At 43.2% G+C, this 22,360-nt stretch overlaps 1 protein-coding gene across 1 annotated transcript in view; it reads right to left on the reverse strand.

Moving 5' to 3' along the window:
* ABCG1 (ATP binding cassette subfamily G member 1) overlaps positions 1-22,360 on the reverse strand; it is a 163,255-nt gene that overhangs the window by 104,621 nt on the left and 36,274 nt on the right. Inside the window, exon 2 of the mRNA XM_082246242.1 lies at positions 15,805-16,048. Within this exon, the coding sequence (XP_082102368.1) occupies positions 15,805-16,048 (244 nt within the window). The remainder of the gene's footprint in view (positions 1-15,804; positions 16,049-22,360) is intronic.

Here is a 22,360-nt window from a genome sequence, read left to right on the forward strand (position 1 = left end):
CAAGTAAATACACACACTCAGTAAGATGTTTCCTAGAGTGACTTATGTATATAGTAACACAGTGATGATAGGCTGAAGAGACAGATTGGGTAGAGATGGTAGATGACAGATACTTGAAAGGAAATGTTCTTGAAAGTAAGGTAGTAGCAGATGGGATGCAGATAGGTTTAGCAATCATGTATGGTAGCAGATGACAGAGTAGCAATCTTAGATAATGCAGATGTAGTAATAGTCCTTAGTATGCAGAGCTAGATAGTGTAAGCTTTAGTATGAAGGTTATAGAGGTTTCCCCTGTGGGGTACTTATCACTAATAGCAATGTAGCAGAGGAGAGGTTCGGCAAGAGCGGATGATCCGGTAGCGGGATACAGGGATCAGCGCAGCGTGGTTCCGACAGCGAGGTATGCATGCAAGCATGAGAGCTTCAAGACAGGTTAGCATCAAGGCACAAAGCAGTTTGAACGAACACATGTGAGTGAGAGCCGGCGATCTAAATAGCCATCCAGTCCGGCGCTCAGTGATGACAGCATCAGTCTTAAAGGTGTATGCGCACCTTACCAAAAGAGAATGGTGGGGCGCATACACTTATGAAAGAGTAATTAGGGTACCCAAAGGTACCAGAACATTACAGTACCCCCCCCTTAAGGCCGGCTCCTGAAGGCCTCTGGAGCTGGTTTGTCTGGGTACTTCGCATGAAAATTGCGGATTAATCTAGAGGCATGTATGTCAGAGGTGTTTAGCCAGGTGTCGTCTTGGGGCCCATAGTTCTTCCATAGAACCAAGTACTGAAGTCTTCCTCTGTGGATACGAGAATCCAGAATCTCTTTTATCTCATATTCTTCTCCACCTTCAACTTGTACAGGAGGAGGAGGTGGGATAGTAGGCCTTATTCCTTGGTCAGGAACATGGGGCTTCAGTAGCGACACATGGAAAATGGGATGTATTTTGAGGTCTATTGGCAATGTAAGCTGTACTGCAGCTTTTCCAATAAGTTTCTTGATTGGGAAAGGTCCCAAGAACAGAGGTCCAAGCTTTTTGCCAGGGATTTTCAGTCTTAAATTTTTTGTTGAGAGCCAAACGAGGTCCCCGATAGCGTACTGAGGAGAAGGTCTTCTGCGAAGATCATAGTACTTCTTTTGTTGACTATGAGCGTGTGCAATGGTAGTATTAAGCAAACCCAGAGAATCCTTTATTTGGGTAAGATAGTCTGAAGCTACTGGGTTATTTGAAGGAAGGATGCGTGGTGGAAGAATAGAGGGATGAAACCCATAGTTCAAGTAGAACGGACTCTGCTTGGTCGTACTGTGGGTTGCGTTGTTGTAGGCAAATTCTGCCAGAGGGAGAAGATCCACCCAATCATCCTGTTGGTAAGAAGTGTAACAACGTAAATATTGCTCGATGCATTGGTTGACTCTTTCAGTCTGTCCGTTGGTCTGCGGATGGTAAGGAGAAGTGAGCTTCCGCTCGATCCGTAGTATGTGACATAGTTCTTGCCAGAACTTGGAAATAAATTGTGATCCACGGTCAGACAGAAGAGTTTTTGGGATACCATGTAACTTAAAGACATGTTTCATCAGGAGTTCTGCCGTTTGTTTGGACGAAGGTAGTCTGCGAATAGCAATGAAATGTGCCATTTTTGTCAGATGGTCCACTGACACTAAGATGGTATTAAATCCTTTGGAAGGAGGCAATTCCACTATAAAGTCCAAGGAGACAACTTCCCATGGAGTTTGGGGTATTGGTAGACTGCATAGTAGACCGGGTGGTCTCGTAGTGTCAATTTTGGACCTGGCACAGACATTGCATGAAGAGACGAATTTTTGTATAGATGTTTTCATGTCAGGCCACCAGAATTGCCTGGTAATCAGATTAAGAGTCTTTGTCATACCCATATGTCCTGCCATAGGCACATCATGCGATAATTCCAAGATCTTGGTGCGTATGGTAGGTGGTATGTAAAGTTTGTCGTTGTAGTAGAGGAAGCCTTCTGCATCAGTATTTAGTTGTGGTGGGGGTGAATCCAAACTTATACCATGCAAAACCTCTTCCTTCAAGGAACGGACAACTCCAATAATGCGTTTGTGAGGTATTATAGGAACGGAAGGGATTTCGAAGTAGTTTTCTTCAGTTAGTCGTGATAGTGCATCCGCCTTTTTGTTCTTATCTGCAGGTGTGTAGGTCACTAGGAAGTTAAACCTTAGAAAGAATAGTGACCATCGTACCTGTCGTTGCGAGAGAGTTTTGTTAGTCTGAAGATATTGGAGATTTTTATGGTCCGTGTATATAAGTATTGGTAATTGGGTGCCTTCGAGTAGATGTCGCCAATTCTCCAGAGCCAATTTTATAGCAAGCAGTTCCTTTTCACCCACGGGGTAATTTATCTCTGGACTGCTTAGGGATTTAGAAAAAAAGGCGACTGGATGAAGTGGTGAAGTGTGAGTTGGTCGTTGGGAGAGTATTGCTCCTACTGCCATGTTTGACACATCTACTTCCAGAATGTATTGGAGGGATGGGTCTGGATGGCGTAGTATGGGAGCAGAAGTAAACCTTGTCTTTAACAGGTGAAAAGCTTTATTTGCTTCATCTGACCATTTGAATGGTTTTTTAATGCTAGTGAGCTGTGTGAGGGGTCTCACAATGGCAGAGAAGTTTCTAATGAACTTCCTGTAGAAATTCAAAAATCCAAGGAATCGCTGTAGCGCCTTGCGTGTGGTTGGTGTAGGCCAATCCTGAATGCAGGATATCTTACTCATGTCCATCTCGATTCCTGTTTTGGATATGATGTAGCCTAGAAACAGTACCTCTTCTTTATGAAACAAGCATTTTTTCAGTTTCACATAAAGGTTGTGTGCAAGCAATCTCGATAATACTAGTCTTACATGTCTTATGTGTTCAGACAGGGATCGTGAATATATAAGTATATCGTCCAGATATACCACAACACAGACATCTAGTAAGTCTCTGAAAATATCGTTTATAAATCGTTGAAAAACTGCAGGGGCGTTGCATAGCCCGAATGGCATTACAAGATATTCGAACAATCCGTATCTGGTTCTGAATGCAGTCTTCCACTCGTGTCCATCAGGGATTCGAATGAGATTGTATGCTCCTTTCAGGTCCAATTTTGAAAAATAGGTAGCTCCACGCACCTGCTCAATGAGCTCAGGGATAAGCGGTAGAGGATAGCGATCTTTTATTGTAATAGCATTCAATTGCCTATAGTCGATGATAGGCCTGAGACTTGAGTCCTTATTGCGGACAAAAAAGAGTCCTGCTGCTGTGGAAGAAGTGGAAGGTCTAATAAAACCTTTTTCCAAATTCTCATCCAAATAGTCTTTGAGATGGGAAAGTTCATCCTGTGAAAGAGGATAAACATGACCGAACGGCAATTTGCTATTTGGGAGTAGATCAATGCTACAATCATAGTCTCGATGGGGAGGTAGTGCTTGAGCATTTTTCTCAAGAAAAACCTCAGAGAGATCCTGATAACATAGTGGTGCAATCTCATCTGTCACCACAGACAGGATCTTCCCGGAAGACGGGAGGTTACACGTACCCTCGCAATAGCAAGAGAGGAAGGTCAGGGTCCGTTCCTTCCAATCTATGGTTGGTTGATGTGTGTGCAACCAGGGAAGTCCCAAAACAATAGGAAAGTGGGGTGAAGGTATTAGATCGAAGGTAGTGGTCTCCATATGAGACCCGTTAGTAGTGACTAGGAGTGCCTGTGTCTGATCAGTGATCGGACCAGAGGATAAAGGAACACCGTTAATAAGACTCACTGAGACAGGTTTAAGTTTAGAAATAATAGGAACTTTATTTAAAGCAGCAAAACGTATGTCTATATAATTTCCACAAGATCCTGTGTCAATCATGGCCTTAGTAGTAATCCTGTTCTGGTCCCACTGTAATGTTAAGCAAACAGAAAGGTAAGGGTTAGTGATTGAAGTTGTCAATCCCCCTAGGAGGACATGTGAACACTCACCCTTCTTTTTGTAGACTAGGGGACAGGCGTTTATCTTGTGATCCGGGGATGCACAGTACAAGCAGAGATTACCAGATCGTCTTTTGGCTCTATCCATAGTTGATAGAGGTGGGCGTATGGTTCCTACCTCCATAGGAACGGGGTCAACGGCCGAAGTCCGAGAAGAACTGGATAATGGCATTCCCATTTTCTCAGCCTTTCTTTCTCGTAGTCTTCTATCTATGGTGATACTGAGTTGTATCAATGCATCCAGGGTTTTTGGCAGATCCACTCGGGCGAGCTCGTCTTTAACGGCCTCTGATAGGCCAAGCCTAAATTGGGATTTCAGAGATGCATCATTCCATTCTGAATCAAGGGTCCATCTCTTGAATTCTGCGGCAAAGTCTTCTACAGGTCTCCCACCTTGTTTCAAGGATCTTAATTGAAGATCGGCAGTACTCTGCCTATTGGGATCATCATATAGGCTAGTGAGTTCTGCTAGGAACAAGGCATAGGAGTTGAGAAGCTGGTCGCTTTTCTCAAAAAGAGAGTCTGCCCAGGCCCGAGGATCGCCTGTTAGGTAAGAAATAATAGTACAAACCTTAATGTGATCAGTAAGGTAGGTGCGGGGTTTTAGCAAGAAAAGTAACTCACATGCGTTTTTAAACTCGCGAAATTTTTTGTGATCGCCTGTAAATACCAAAGGAGGATTTATTTTGGGTTCAGGGGACTGAGCAGTGGTAAGTTGTGTCAGTCTAATTACCTGCTGCGACAGAGCCTGATTGTCTTCTTTTAATTCAGCAAGTGCGTGTACTAACGCAGTCACCTGCTGTTTTAATTGTGTCATCTGAGTGGTTATTTCTGCTGAATCCATTTGTGGTTCATTCAATCTGTAACGCTCCTGCGTTTTATGTATGATGTGGATTTTCAGCTGCAGAAATATTCCACTTCAGTAGTCATGTAGAGAAACGCTGAGACACCATTCCCAACTCCCAATGACTCATCATGTGTGGATGATCTCAATTCAGCAAGTAAATACACACACTCAGTAAGATGTTTCCTAGAGTGACTTATGTATATAGTAACACAGTGATGATAGGCTGAAGAGACAGATTGGGTAGAGATGGTAGATGACAGATACTTGAAAGGAAATGTTCTTGAAAGTAAGGTAGCAGCAGATGGGATGCAGATAGGTTTAGCAATCATGTATGGTAGCAGATGACAGAGTAGCAATCTTAGATAATGCAGATGTAGTAATAGTCCTTAGTATGCAGAGCTAGATAGTGTAAGCTTTAGTATGAAGGTTATAGAGGTTTCCCCTGTGGGGTACTTATCACTAATAGCAATGTAGCAGAGGAGAGGTTCAGCAAGAGCGGATGATCCGGTAGCGGGATACAGGGATCAGCGCAGCGTGGTTCCGACAGCGAGGTATGCTTGCAAGCATGAGAGCTTCAAGACAGGTTAGCATCAAGGCACAAAGCAGTTTGAACGAACACATGTGAGTGAGAGCCGGCGATCTAAATAGCCATCCAGTCCGGCGCTCAGTGATGACAGCATCAGTCTTAAAGGTGTATGCGCACCTTACCAAAAGAGAATGGTGGGGCGCATACACTTATGAAAGAGTAATTAGGGTACCCAAAGGTACCAGAACATTACAGTATGCTATGTTGGTATTTACCCCGATGGACTTCATATTGTCTCTGCCTGATGGGGAGGCCCTCTCCTCTTATGCTACTCATAGGCTGACACGTAATGTAATGCAACGTACTGTTTTTGCTTGTACTGACTGTACTGTTATGCATGGCGTTCATTTTCTGTAATGCTCTTTGTCTTTTCTCAATAAATTGTTTTGGAAAAAAAAAATAATATTCCCTCCACCCTTTTCCTACATATCTGGCCTACTCTGTTTAAAAAAGATCTGCGCACTTACTATTTTTAATCCACTCACATGATTCCCCAAGTGTTAGTGATCGCTGCTGCGGGGAGAGAGGAGGAGAGAGTGCCAACGTCTAGACCAGTGATGGCGAACCTTGGCACCCCAGATGTTTTGGAACGACATTTTCCATGATGCTCATATACCCTGCAGTGTAGCTGAGCATCATGGGAAATGTAGTCCCAAAACATCTGGGGTGCCAAGGTTCGCCATCACTGGTCTAGACTATGGGAGCCTATGGGTGATGTAGCTGCTAGCGGAGCTCAGAGTCATTGTTGAGCCCTCCCTGAGCCGGAGCTGAAAAAATAAGTGAAGGACCACAGCGGATTAAAAATAGGTAAGTACACAGTTTCTTTTTTTATGCAGGTTAGGCAGGCTAGGTAGGAGGAAGGTGGAGGAAACATTTTTAAGAATAGATATAGTTAGAATTTCTTTCATTTTAAAAGTCCAGAATACGTTTGGTATGGGGAAGTAACCCTACAACAACTCTATGGCCAATTTGTTTATTTGACAGGTTGTCTGAGAACCAGGCATGCACATAGGTGGGCACTTACGGTAAAGGGCATTTTCAACATGCATACTTACAGCAAGGGGCATTTTAAACATACTATACATACTAATGGAAAACAGCATTTTAAATGTACATACTTATGGCAAGGGGAATTTTATATTTGGGGTTAAAAACATCATATTGGTTCAGAAAGGGATTCAAATGAATTGATATATAATTTGTGGAAAACTACCATGGGCCTCCGCAGAACTTTTTTCAGCGGGGGGTGTAATTTTAAGATTACCCATGCTCCGCCCCTTTTTGACAATGCCATGAAGGGGAGGGGCTTAGTCATTATCACATAACGTGCAGGCATCCAAAGGTTTGAGAAACCTTATGCAAAAGCTTAGTAGAAGAATCAAGCTGCCATAAACTGTTTTTATGTTCACACTACTGACACTATTGAATGCAAGCTGAATGTTTCTCCCTTCCCTCCACCTATTGGTACCTGCCATGCCAGTCCCAGGTCTGCTAATGGGTGCATGGAGCCAAGGAAACATGGCTGAGGGGTGTGTGTGTGTGGGGGGGGGGGGAGTGGGCGGCACTAACGGGGGGGGGGGGTTGTGGAAGTGATTTGGTGGCTACACTGCTAATGGATTGTTTCCATATGACAGACAACACTTGGCTTGTCAGGTTTATACACAGTAAGTGAGATGCTTTCCTTTAGGCCTTGTTTTCATTTACGTTTTCAGGGCAGTAAAAATGCATGGCTGAGTCACGTTTATCACCACCCAACCACTCCCCTTTATGCTGCAAAGGCACTGCCACTGTCCTACATAGTACAACAGTGGTGCCAGGGGATTTTACACACTCCCAGTGGATTAAGCCAGAGCTTGACATTCCAGGGGGGGGGGGGGCACTCACCCCCCCCCCCTTGCCCCCCTGTGCGGACGCCCATGAAAACTACTATCAATTAGTATTCTGCATCACTGGGAGACTGCCTTTGAAATGGAAATTGGAGAGACAAAGGGGCCCCTTGAAGGTCTTGCTATAGGGAACATTACACATAACGTAAATAAATCTCTATTAGTGACTTCCTAATTAGTGAACTTAAGCTGGCCATAGATGGATTGAAATTGGGCTGGTTGAGCAGGGATTGGCCAAATTTTGACACATCTATGGCTGTTCTTGTTTAGCAGAGGTCGATCTAATAATCAACTTCTGTCAAATAGGAATGTTGGAAAAATTCCCTATCAGCTGGCTGCAGCCCCGGATAGGTGTACTGTGACAGCAGAGGAGGATTCCTCCACCCACCCCACTTGTATAGATGGGGGAACCCATTTACGAGCAGCCTTAGAGTAAGGATGACAACCAAGACTGTGTTTACCATAATGGGACTTGTGGGCCAGTGCCTAGGGCAGAATGTTAGAGTGGGCACCACCAAGACTTAACACTTACAAAAGTGTGATAACCTGTTCCTGATTTTTTACTTGTAATGATGTATGGCCGCGGGAGAAAGTAAGGCATGCAACGGAGCAGAACACCTAGAAGTGTTGGATACGGAAAGCAACCAGGGATCAAAAATACAATAGAATTTTATTTTAACACACATGCAACTGGAAAGACAGGCATCTTCATCTATAGACCAATCTCAGTTCTAAAAGTGACGTGACACATCATCTGACAGAATTACAGGAATACCTATTAAATATGAGGGTATCACCACATCCACCTCCATAGAAGATCCCTTGAAAACTCTCCAAAAAGCTAAAAAATGACCTTTTGATTTTGAACATTACCAATGGCCAGTGCTTTAAGTGGGCCGGTATGCACTGGTACTCAGTACCGCCACTTCCAAATATGGCTCTTGAGCATACCGCCACCTCTCCATGTGCCTTAGCATACCAGTACACTCATTTTGGACATCTGCACCCTCAATTGCCCCCCCCAAGAATATTTCCCACTTCAGAGCCAGACCAGTCACCACCAGTGAGTCCCCCTGCTCCGGAGTCCCAGCCCAGGCCAGGGGGGGTGCTATGTGGGGACCTTGATGTGGGGTGGGGACAAAATTTATAGGCTATAATAGTGTACCGGCACCTCTTTTGGGCCACTTAAAGCACTGCCAATGGCCAATGGTGTTCCACTACACCACCAAAGGGGTTAGGTGGGGATTAGCCAATAAAGACAAGGAAGTCAATAGAAAAAAGAGAATTCCTTAAAAAAAAAGTAAGCCTCCAGGACAATTCAGGATCATCTAGCAAATATGTGTTTGCGTAAGGAATGTCAGCACCACCGCCTCATCAGTGACGTTCCTCCTGGTCCCTCGTGAGACACAGAAATGATCTGGAGGCAAAAAAGTCACTGACATAGCAAAACATCACCACAGGGTCTCCTGAGTGTACAAGACAGTGCCTGCTATGAATCATTTATTTTCATGCCTGGAAAATGAGGCAGGATGCAGAACAGGAAAAACGAGTTACATGTTCCAAATCGTCTGCATAAAGAGGACCTGCCTCCTTGAGCAAGGCATGTGAACATTTTGTAGACTGGACTCAAATTTTAAAGGATGCAGACTATTGGCTCAGTTACTGGTGAAATCAAAGGTTCAATATTTTTTTTTTCAGCTACTTGTCTGTGTAGGTAGGTACACTTTAGGTAAAACCTTTTGCAAAAAGAAATTTTAAGGCAGTCTTTATTGAAGTTCTTCTGAAAATGCCAATAGCCTGGAAGTCATGCCTGATCCTCTGATTTCAGAACTCCACTGGAACAGGCTTGCAACCAGTAAGGTCAAAGCCATCATACTTTGAGAGATGTCACCACAGGTCCAGACTAGGGAAAACAATGCTCTTTTTACATTCAGCCTCTCTGCAGTCTATTCTCTACAGCAGTGGTCCTCAACTCCAGTCCTCAGGGCCCACTAACAGGCCAGATTTTAGGTATTACCTTGGGGAGATGCAGACTAGAGTACTGCAATCACTGAGCAGCAAATGATATCACCTGGGATGCATTTCAGTTATCTTGCAAATCTGGCCTGTTAGTGGGCCCTGTAGGCCAGGGTTGAGGACCACTGCTCTACAGCAGCCTTTTTCAACCAGGGTGCCCAGGCAGCCTGAGGTGCCTTCAGGTTACTTCAGGACTGCCTTAGCAAAAAGCCAACAAATTGCCAAAAATTGTATACAATTGTACTCAAGGTGGATCAATCTTGCCTTTTAGTTACACAATGCCACAGATTTTCATTGTGCACCATTACAACCTTCCAGTGGCTGGTGCCCTAACAACCAATGACATCATTGGTTTATAAGGAAGATGTCGGGCACCTGCACAGCATCCTTGTTTGCCCCTTTCTTTCCCCTCTACGACGGCACTGGAGTTATATTGGCTGAGAGAAGGGAAGAAACTGAGGGGGAAGAGAAATGCTGGATTATTCGTTATGTCAAGTGTGCAAAGGTGTATTTGCTTTGGAAGAGTAAATCAACTCTAATGTTGGGTGTAGCTATTGATGCATTGTGAAAAAGCATCTAGTTCTTTTACATTTTAGAATGGGGTGCCTAAAGATTGTGCAGAACTTTAAGGGGTGCCTTGACTGAAAAAAGTTTGAGGAAAAACTGCTCTACAGTATAGAGACTAGAGTTGGGCAAGCAGTTCGGGCCAAGGAAAAGTTCGGCCGAACATCGTCTGGTCACCCGTTCGGCAAACATCCCCTTGAGTGCCCCAAAATGCACTCTTAGCCCTGATTGGGCAAAGCTTTGCCCAATCAGGGCACAGTGAATAGCTGGTTGTTAAGTAGTGGGCCGGGAAGCCGGCTGCAACGTCCTTAACAACAGATAAGTCATCAGCTGTCAACAGGCTTCCCCGCTGACAGCTGAATGAAAAAAAAAAAAACACTGGCAGCAATAGGTTTAAAATATGAAGTGGGGGTCCCTCTCAATCCATGCCAGGCCCCTTAGATCTGGTATGGATTTTAAGGGGCACCCCACGCCAAAAAAAAAGAAAAAATAGCGTGTGATTCCCCCCTAAAATCCATACTAAATCCTCAGGTCTGGTATGGATTTTGAGAGGAACCCCTACGCCAAGATTTTTTTAAAAATGCTGTGGAGTCCCCCCCAAAATCTATACCAGACCCTTATCCAAGCATGCAGCATGCAGGGGGTAGAAAAGAGAGCACTTAGATCTGTGTTTTTTCTACATGTGTTCATGATTGAGTTGATGTCCAGGAGTCCCTGTTACCTCTTGTAACGTCCCCCTGAGTAGGACAGGAGATATCATGCGTTTGGCTGTACAGGGAGTTGGAACCGTGTTTGCTTATTAGGGACTTTTGGGCTCTACTATGGGCTTTTAATTATACGTATTTATATCCTTTTTGAATATTTTATGTTTTATTTTCATTAAGTATATTGCGCTGCACTGTGTCTGTTTGTATTTGTAGATTGGGCCAAGTGATACACCCTTTAGTGTTCAGCTTGCAAATTTAACTGTGTTAATGTGTGATCATTTGTGCTGATTTTATTTTACTTTTTATCAGGAAAGGGGGTAGGACAAGCAAGCGTCCCCTCCCTAAATCATACCAGGCCACATGCCCTCAACAAGGGAAAGTGCTTCAGGGCAGGGGGGGGGGGCTGTGCACGCACCCCAAAGAACCTTTTTCCTATAACCCTGGGCTGTGGTTGTGGGGGTCTGTGGGTAGGGGGCTTATCATAATCTGAAATCCCCCTTTAACAAGGGGGATCTTAGGCCCCCTACGTGAATGAATATGGGTACATTGTACCTCTACTTGACCACCAAATAAAGTGTCAAAAAGAAATAAAAACACACACATGGTTTTTGACAATTACTTTATTAAAAATTAAAAAAAACAATGTCCTCCGTTGTAAATCTATCTTAAATTACAACATCCGCCGCCACCACTGGAGCTGGAAAAAATAAAAAAAATGCTCCGCTAGCGATGAGGGCTAACCGCTGACTTCCTGATGTACCATTTGACAGTTCTTATATATTTAAGGGGTGGGGCTTCCTGGGGATGTCACCTGATGGCACCTCCCCCTTGTGACATCATCGGCCCAGCATGCACCGGTCAGTGACGTCACATGGGTACAGATGCGCAGTTTGACAGTTCTTATACAGGTAAGGGGCGGGGCAACCTGTCGACGTCACCTGGTGGCACGGCCCCCTTGTGATGTCACTGACCCAGCATTGGTGATGTCACATGGGTACAGATGCGTCACTTTACAGACAATTTAAGGGGACCCCCCAGGCATTATATTTAAAATAATTTTTCATTTTTTTGTTTCACCTTAAGCATCATTAAAATCATTGCTCCTGTAAAAACAATATTTTTTAAATAAAATTTTACATTGGTACATATCCCCCAGGGCAGTATCAGGGCCCTCATACCCTTTCCATGATCAATAACTTGCTTATAAGTCTTTAAAATGGGTGTAGCGTAATGGACACTGAGAAATGGTTTGGATTACTTCAAGTGGGACAGTAATATTTGTCAGCCATGTATCTCAAGAAATGGGAAAACTATTCTTGGCCTGCTTGATTATAAACATGCTCATTGAAAGAGCTAATCACATTGGCCTCTGTTCCGTGTCCTTCAGTGTCAGAGACGGTCAGTCTGCCACTGGCAGTCTTTTCCTATTGTCTGTGTATTGAGGTGTGATGTCTGTCCCATTGTTAATTGTAATGAACTCACATTTTGTTTCTGTCCAGATGGCTAGATAATTAGTTCAGGTTAATTCTATTTCTGTATACAATTTCATCTGCATATGATAATGTAATCAGGCAATCCCTGACCTGATGGGGTAATCTGATCAGGAGGGGGATGCTTCCCTGTGCTGTATATAAACTGTGTGAGAGTGTTCAATAAACCAGTTGACTCCCAGAACTGTGTGTAGTCCAGTTACTGGGTGGATTTTGCTGTGGATATTTTAGTACTTCCTCAGCTTCAAGGATTATACAGTGGCGATACCCTAGGCTGGGTATTGGAGCCCTGCTACAATGGGGATTTTTGATTTTTCAAGTTTGGGTCCAATAGACTTTAACAGAGTTCGCGGCTCAGGTCCGAACTTTTTACATTTTCATGGAGTTCTGGTGCAAACCGAACAGGGGGGTGTTGGTCCTAACTCTAGAACAGACACTTTTTTGCAGACCAGGACTGAGAACAACAAGGATGGTATCTGCCCCACATGCCTACTTTATTCACTGCCTGCAATTTCAGGAGCCATAAATGTAAATTTCTTTATTGTATTGCACTTGTGTAATCATAACAGAAACAGATCACAAACTGCTGGAGGAAGGCAGCTCCTGCAAGAGTTTAAGTCTCGCCTATTTAACCTATACAAGGTTGTTTCAGAAAGTCAACTGGCGGGATTCCACTTTACAATGCAGACTGCAGACAAGCTCAGTGTACACTGATGAAGACTCACTAATAAACAGTTGGACAGATAAAGCATTACTGTTCTACCTTACATAGCATAAAATATAGCAAGTAACAAGCAGTGTTAGTTTTGTTGCCGAAAATATTTTCGTAGATGGAATGAGCATTATTTTAGTCGACTAAAATACGACTAAAACTAAAACAATTCAGATAATATAACTAAAACTAAAATGGAATTTTAGTCAAAAGACTATGACTAAAACTACATTGAAATTTGACGTCAAAATTAACACTGGTTATGTATCACAACGGCTAAATCTGTGTCTGTATTGCATTAAGATAAAAAGCCTTCTGTGTGTAGCAGCCACCCCAGCACCCCTTAATACTTACCTGCATCCCCTCTCTGACCAGCGATGTCCATGAGTCCCTCGGCCGTCCTGGGATTCTCCCTCCTGATTGGCTTAGATACAGCTGGGGCGCAATTGGCTCCCGTGGCTGTCAATCAAAGTAAGTGGGCCAATCAGGAGAGAGAGGGGGCAGGCCTGAACGGCAGCTCCATGTTTGAATAGACACAAAGAGCTTTAGCTCAGCTCGGGTGCCTCCATAGCAGGCTGCTTGCTGTGGGGGAACTCGATAGGAGGGAGGGGCCAGGTGCTGCAACGAGGTACCCGTGAAGAGGAGGATCCGGGCTGCTCTGTGCAAAACCAACTACACAGAGGAGGGAAGTATAACATGTTTGTTATTTTATTATTTATTTTTTTTAAACGAGACTTTACAATTAGACCCTATTCACACTACCGCGACTTGTCAGGTGACTGGTCAGCCTGACAAGTCGCGGTTCATTGTGTGCTACGGGAACCGTTCTGATAGGAGCGACTCAAGTCGCTCCGACTTAGAAAAAGTTTCCTGTACTACTTCGGGGCGACATCGGAGCGACTTGCATAGACATTCATTATATGAAGTCCGTGCAAGTGGCGCCGAAGTCGCGGTGCACGCGACTTCACAGGTCGCCCCCGAAGTCGTGGCGCGTTGTGTGAACCGGCACTTACTTTAATACCATAAATAATGACACATTATTAGATTTTTACTCCAGGAGTAAATAATGAGTTTGGAAATTCTGGATAAATACATGTGCATACAATGCACACATGTATTACATACATGTAAATACAATGCATTACAATTTACCTAAACCCATTGGATTTTAGTCGACTAAAATGTAATAGAGATTTTAGTTCATTAATATATGATTAAAATTAAAGTTGACTAAAATATGACTAAAATTAAAATGGCATTTTAGTCGAAGGACTATGACAAAAACTAAATTGAAATTTGATATCAAAACTAACACTCGTAGCATATATGTCTATCATATATCTTATATATATATGTATATGTATATGTATATGTATATATATATATATATATATATATATATATATATATATATGTATATGTATATACAGGGCTTTTTTTCAGCGGGAACGCGGGGGAACGCAGTTCCGGCACCTCCAGTCTGAATGTATGCAATGGCAAAGGGGTGCTGGGGTCAGTGGGGTGAGCTGAATAGCCTATTGATGCTGGCCGCTGGGGGATCCATTGTTGCTGGGGTGAATCTATTGTCCTATTGTTGCTGGAGGGCATTTTGTTGTGTGTGGGGGGGGGCTACTGTTCCAGTGGAGGATTTATTGTTTCTTGGGGAAACTATTGTTGCTGGGGGGCTATTGTTGTTGGGCGGGTCTATTGTTGCAGGGGAGGATTTATCGGGGGGGGGGGTTGTTGCAGGGGAGGATTTATTGTTGCTGGAGGGATCTATTGTTGGGGGGGTCTATTGTTGCTTATTCCAGGGAATCTATTTTACTGCTTTTCTAGTTATCATTAGCAAATTCTATACTTGGTTCTGTATTCTCTAAGAGGTGGGTAGAGGGTGGAACCAAAGGACAGCGCTCAGAGGTGGGTAGGGGGTGGAGACAAGGGGTGACTCAGAAGAGGGGAGTACCTGCACCTATTCCCGGAGAAAAAAAGCCCTGTGTATATATATATATATGTCTACCCCAAGTATAAAATAATTATGTAAGTATAGACTATAAGTAGAAATGTAAAAATGTTAAAACTTGAATCCAATATGGACTGATCACAGATACACAAATTGATAGAGAGAGGGAACATACAGTAGATAGATAGAAAGAGAGAGAGAGAAGGAGAGGGAGAGAGAGAGGGGGGGAGAGAGAACATAGATAGATAGATAGATAGATAGATAGATAGATAGATAGATAGATAGATAGATAGATAGATAGATAGATAGATAGATAGATAGATAGATAGATAGATAGATACATAGATAGATACATAGATACATAGATAGATAGATAGATAGATAGATAGATAGATAGATAGATAGATAGATAGATAGATAGATAGATAGATAGATAGATAGATAGATAGATAGATAGATAGATAGATAGATAGATAGATAGATAGATAGACTTTAAAACGGTTCTAAACTCTTGGTAAAATATATTTGAAGAAGTCAAAACATTTTTTCTTTATTTAGATGGACTATGGAAGTGGTAAAATGTCTATTGCCATCTGTGTTCCGTCTATTTGTCGTGGTGACCACTGCCACCGGCAGTGAAGGGAAATCCACAATTCTGCAGTGGTCCCCTGAACCCGGAAATCTCCCAGTAGGGATACCTGTTTTGGTGACTAAAGGCGTTCCCTTCACTTTGAAGAAATTTCCTCCTTACTCTCTGCTGTTTCTCTGCATTGGAAGTGAAGGGAAATGTCCCTAATGAACACAGACAACAAAAGGAAAATCTGAGGTTTAATTATTCCCTACTTTGTCAAAAACTTTAAAAAATGGCTTCGGAGGCATCTTAAACATAGCATTCCATGTGCCCCCCTGGCATTCGCTGATCTGTAATAATTTTTTTTTGCACCAACATGTATCTTATCACTTTGTACAAGCATTGTAGACCAGGACCTGGCATTCTGCTTCGAAATATGCATTTTTATTTGCCAAAATATAATAAATTGTCTCACCTTTCTTTTTCCACCATGGCCCTTCAGGGATGGAGAATGATAGATCCTTGAAATCGATGTTCACGGCAGGCCTCCTGGGTAGGGAGGAGAAGCGCTGAGCCTCCGTTAGGTGGTTGTCCACCTTTTTTAAATGTCCATTAAGAAGTGGGGTGTCCTGGCTATTGGCGCAGTTGGAAACCACTTCATCCAATGACACACATACCGACTTTGGGTCTGACATTGTGGTGGAAGGGATGCTGGCATTCTAGAATCAAAAAAAGAGAAAGCCACATTTTATTATCATGTGACAAGCAGTAGTATTATAACCGCAGTAACTAAATAAAATCTAAACTGAAAAGTAAACACTGTGTTCTAAATCCAACAGAAATGTTTCACAAACCTATGCCAAAATGTACGTTGACCCTTATGCCGGATTCAGTAACATTGGCAATGGGCCTATGAGGTGGAAGCAGTCTATGGTACAATCCACCAACAATGAATTCTCCCAATCCCACACTAGAGATGAGAAAACCAATCCAACATATTGGCCGATGTCTTATAATACAGTTAATCTCAGGAGTTCTGTTCTCTGCTTGGTGGAAAGAGTCCTCCAATCATGAGAAGGAATCTGTTTGTTGAGGTCGTTTAGTAGTGGCAGTTGAGGAGGAAAGATCTCCTTTAACCACTTTACCACCGGAGGATTTTGCTGTCTTACGTCCAGGCCACTTTTTGCGATTCGGCACTGTGCGGCTTTAACTGACAATTGCGTGGTCATGCAACACCGTACCCAAACAAAATTTACGTCTTTTTTTTTCTCCCACATACAGAGCTTTCTTTTGGTGGTATTTGATCATCTCTGCGATTTTTATTTTTTGCGATATTAATAAAAAAAAGCGACAATTTTGAAAAAATAACAATATTTTTCTACTTTGACAGTTAAAAAATATCCAATATATTCAATTTTTGTCATATATTTAGGCCAAAATGTATTTAGCTACGAGTCTTTGACAAAAAAATTCTCAATGAGTGTATTTTTAACCGCTTTAAAACCGAAAGATTTTACCCCATTCCTGACCAGGCCATATTTTGCGATTCGGCACTGCGTGACTTTAACAGACAATTGCGCGGTCGTGCGACGCTGTACCTAAACAAATTTGACATCCTTTTTTTCCCACAAACAGAGCTTTCTTTTGGTGCTATTTGATCACCTGTGCGATTTTGTGATCATGCACTATAAACAAAAAAAAAGCGTCAATTTTGCAAAAATAGCAATATTTTTCACATTTTTACATATGAATTTCCCCCCAAAAAAAATGTAAAAATCAAAATTTTTTAACATTTTCGGCCAATTTGTTTTATGCTACCTATGTTTGGTAAAAAAAATTGCAAAAAGCGTATTTTGATTGGTTTGCGCAAAAGTTATCGCGTTTACTAACAAAGAGAAATATTTTTGTAATTTTTTTTGTTTTTTTTTTAACGCGTAATGGTGGTGATCTGCGTTTTTTTTGCGGTACTGCGACATTGCGGCGGACAGATCGGACCCTTGACTGACATTTTTGACACTTTTGGGGTTACCAGTGACATTACTGCAGTAATCAGTGCTATACATATGCACTGTTACTGCAAAATGACACTGGTAGTGAAGGGGTTAACTTTATTTGAGAGGGAGGGGCTGTGTGTGTCCCTAGGGGCGTGATTCTAACTGTGATTGGCTGTGGCTTGAGCTGTAGGAACAGTGATCAACGGTCCTACATAGTAGAACCGTATGAGCAGTGTTTCTACACAGGGGAGAATGACAGGCGGCTTGTTTACACTAGCCGCCTGACTTTCTCCCTCTGCAGATGTGTCCGCCGGTCACACGCGCGGGGGGGTCCGTGACCACGCGGGAGTGCGCCTCCGGCGGCGCGCGCTCGCTCCCTAGACCCTCACAGGCTAGCGACGTAGATCTACGTCACTTTGCCTGTGAGGGGCTGACTGCCGCAGTAAATCGTCGTTAGGCAGTCGGCAAGTGGTTAATATAGAAAAAGAGAACAACGCCAGCCATGTGAGTTTGCAGTGATGCTTGCTTTCTGTTATGAGGGGATCATGAAGCCAAGAATAGTAACCATTAAGTAGAACTATAGGCATACATTTTTTTTTTTTGGATTTTGGATAGAGTATGGAAGGGTTTTGGATATATGTTGAGCATACAGTATGTGTCCCATTGTGGAGATCTTTCTTCACTTCCTGTGCCAAAGCCAAACAGGAAGTAAGAGGAAATCCCTGCAAATTAAGGGAATTCCTTGGGAGACCCCAGGTCACCAGAAGTAGTGTCCCCACTGGAACATTTCCCCTTCTCTGGAGACAACCCAAAATTTTGGCATTTTCTTATGGTAAACAGGACAAATATGGCACTTTTGCACTGCAAGTACCGGCTCGGCTCCACTTGGCCCTGCTTGGCCCGGTTTGGTTTTCCACCGCATGGTACGTGTTGGAGCAGTTCGGTACGGTTTGCTTTTCCACTAAAGTAGTACTAAAGTAAGTGGGTGGGATAACAACGATTCTCTGACCAATTAGTGGCTAGTAGTGACAAACAGTTAAGGCTGCATGCAAAGGATTGTGGGATATGGTACCGGTACGGCCCTCTTGGAACCACAACTGAGGTGGTACTGTTTATGGTACTGTTTAGAGAGCCGTACCGTTCGGTTCCATGTAGTGGAAAAGCACCGCCGTACCGTACCGTACCGAACCGTTCCTACATGCGGTACCATGCAGTGGAAAAGCACAAAAGCGAGCCGAACCGTTCGGTTCCATGCAGTGGAAAAGCACCAATAGAGAGGTTGAATCTCCTTACCTTGGGCAGAGACAGAAATAAAAACTGACAGGTGTTCTAATCCCTCTCTCCAAAACGAAAAAATAAAGTTTTACTTTTATTTATACTGTAAGGAGCTTAACCACTTCAATACCGGGCACTTTCACACCCCTTCCTGCCCAGGCCAATTTTCAGCTTTCAGTGCTGTCACACTTTGAATGACAGTTGCGCAGTCATGCAATGTGGTACCCAAACAAAATTTGCATCATTTTTTTTAAACAGATAGAGCTTTCTTTTGGTGGTATTTATTCACCACTAAATTTTTATTTTTTGCTAAACAAATGAAAAAAGACCAAAAAGTTTGAAAAAAAAATTTTTTTTTCCTAGTTTCTGTTACAGAATTTTGTAAATAAGTAATTTTCTCCTTCACTGATGTGCACAGATGAGGCTGCACTGATGGGCACTGATAGGCTGCACTGATGAAGTGACACTAATGAAGTGGCATTGATGGGCACTGATGAGGAGGCACTAATATGCAGCACTGATGGGCACTGATAGGCGGCACTGATATGCAGGACTAATGAGCACTGATATGCAACACTCATGGGCACTGGTAGGTGGCACTGATGAGCAGCCTTTATGGGCACTGGTGGACACTGATAGGTGGCACTCATAAGCGACACTGATGAGGGGTACTGATGGGCACTGACACATGGCGCTGATAGGCGGCACTGATGAGGAGGCACTGATGGGCACTGGTTGACATTAATGATGGGCGCTGATTGGCACCACTGGTGGGCACTGGTTGGCATTACTGGGTGGCACTAGGAGGCATCACTGATGGGGCTGCACTGATAAGCAATGCACTGATTATCAGCACAGACCCCCCCGTCAGAAGAGCTGATTATCGGCTCTCCTCTACTAATGCCCTGTCAGCAGTGAATAGAGGAATGCCGATAACCGACACTTACTTTTTTTCACAGCTGGTCATGTAGTAAAGAGCCTATATCATAGGCTTTACCGTGATCGGAGATTTGGTGTGTCTGGGAGACACCCTGTACCACCGATCGCCACTCTTCATGCCCCAGGGGCTCGCACAGTGGCTTGTTCTGAAGAACATCTTATGACATCCAGTCAAGGCAACGGAGCCGCCATCTGGCTGTCATTCTGCTATAGGTCGGTCGGGAAGGTGTAAACAGTTGTATGTGAAGAAAGCCTAACCAAAAAAAGATGTTTTTTTTTCTGTCTATGAGAAGTCTTATGTAAAGTTCCTAAGCATGCAGATGTTTCAGTATTCACTGGTGCTATAAAAAAGAATGCGAAGTGAGTAGTTGTTGGAGGGGCGGAGATGTGTGAGGCCATTGGCCTAGATCATAGAGACCAGGTTGCACAGATGTGTGAGGCCTTCAACCTAGATCATAGAGACCAGGTTAAGGGTACACAGATGTGTGAGGCCTTCAGCCTTATTCACAGAGACTAGGGTTGAAGGGGCAGAGATGTGTGAGACCTTCAGCCTAGATCATAGAGACCAAACCGAGGGAGAGAGAGATAAGTGAGGCCTTTAGTCATAAAGACAAAAGAGTTACATATTTAGAGTAAACAAGACATGTCCATCGAGTTAACCAAACGAGAAAAATTTAATTAAAAATCTATATCTTCAGATATAGAAAAAGTGCCCTCCTGCCATTCATTATCCCTAAAGAAAACAACTTTGCACCAAATGTACTATATGGACCATTTATGTAATTATACAAGAAAAGAATATCCCCACCTAAATGCCTTTTCTCAAGAATACATTCTATTATTAATGGCTACGGTCCTTCATGCCCCGTATTAATTGCTCTTCTCTGTATTTTTACCAGTTCCCCAACTTCCATTTTTGTGAACTGGTGCCCAAAATTAAACTGCAAATTCAAAAAGAGGCCTTACTCATGTCTGTAGAGAAAGGAACGTGGGAAATCTTAGATGCCTCCACTCAGAAAGTCCCTTTTTGCCGCATGACAAGCTTTAGCACACTGAGAGGGCATTGCACTGGAAGCTACCCTTAAAGCGGAGTTCCGGGCACAAAAACAATTTTTTTTTTGTGCCCCTCCGCTAGGTAGAGCTCACCTGAAAAGGAATTGGATAGTTATTTTTATTTTTTTTGTTTACTCACCTTTTTATTGAAGATCGTAAATACTCACCTCTGACTGCTTCCTCCCTCGGAGCCGCGGCTCACCCCGTCACTTCCTGCCTCGCGATGATTCCTGGGAGCTAAACGTCATCGCTCCTAGGAATCAATGCGACGGCACCGGCCCCGCTCGTCATTTCCGGGCGCCGCCGCATTCCCCTGCTAAACAGCTTCTGGGCATGCCCAGAAGCTGTTTAGGAATGCAGCGCCGCACCGGAAGTGACGAGAGGGGCCGGTGCAGTGCATTCTGGGACACGAGGACGCGGAAGAAGACAGAGAAGAGGACCGCGCCGGCTTCAGCTGCCCACAACAGAGATGGAAACGCTGTGGAAGAAACTTTCTAAGTAAGTATTTCTTCTAAAAGGTAAGTGCGAACCGGGACAGATCAGAGGCTAGCCATTGTGGAATGTGCTAGCCCTGACTGTCCCGGGGGTATGTTCAGCAAAAAATAATTTCTGTGCCCGGAACTCCGCTTTAATTTTATGGTCTAAGCTCAAAATGTAAGTGTGTGTTACAATTCTCCCCACCACTTGATCCACCTAAAGTGAACCTGTGTTGCGGGATATTAACTTGGAAGTAGAAGTTCACCCTACTCTACGAACTTAACCCCTTTGAGTCGGAGCCTCCTAGCCCTTTAAGGGGATTGGGATGTTGGGAGGCTGGCAGAGTTGTATAAAGTACTCGAAACCAATACTTTAGTAAAAGTACAAGTGCTCGATCAAAAAGTGACTTGAGTAGAAGTGGAAGTGCTCGATCAAAAAGTGACTTGAGTAGAAGTACTAAAGTATTCAACATTTTTTGTACTTAAGTATTGCAAGTAGTTTTTTTAAAAATTTTGCTACTCAAGTACTGAAAGTAAAAGTACAAGTACTGTGTTATGTAGTTATTAAAGAAAGAAGTCAAAAGTTTGAACATCATATTGTTTTTTATTATTTAAAATGCAGCTTTTATTTATTCATACATTAGCATTTATTTTCGTATGCGCTGATAATACTGTACACATGTTTTGAGCTTCATGAAAGCTGCCATCTACTGTTCTGGCAGTGGTAATTTTTATAATTGTAACGAGTAACTATGCAGCAAAAAAAAAAAAAATATCGGAGTAGAAGTATTGAAATCATTGAAAAAATGTAGTGAAGTAAAAGTGGAAGTAGGAGAAAAAAATTCTACTCTAGGAAAGTACAGATACCGCCTTTCGGTACTTAAGTACAGTAGTGAAGTAGTTCTACTTAGTTACTATACATCTCTGGAGGCTGGGTAGAGTTTATGCTCATGTGACTGCCGTGACTGGCTGTCATGGCAGTCACATGATCAGAATGCTCCCGAACGCAAGAAGCAAACAAGAGCTTTCTGGTAACTGTGCCTGGGAACACTAATGCACGCAAATATGTGGCTGCTCTGCGCTGACGCCCACCCGCCGAGAGAATGCATATTTGCATGCGGCCGGTGCAGAGAGGTTAAACATTCTATGAACATTAAACAGCCATATAACACATGTACATTACTAAAAAAAAAACGTAGCACCCTTTAGACATCTCTCCACACTCTAGCAATTAGCAAACAAAACTGCCAAAAATTTACCAGCGACTCCATACAACTCATGGTGTCACTCTCTG

Source organism: Pelophylax lessonae, assembly GCF_965119305.1.
Source record: "Pelophylax lessonae genome assembly, chromosome: 2".
Taxonomy (NCBI): domain Eukaryota; kingdom Metazoa; phylum Chordata; class Amphibia; order Anura; family Ranidae; genus Pelophylax; species Pelophylax lessonae.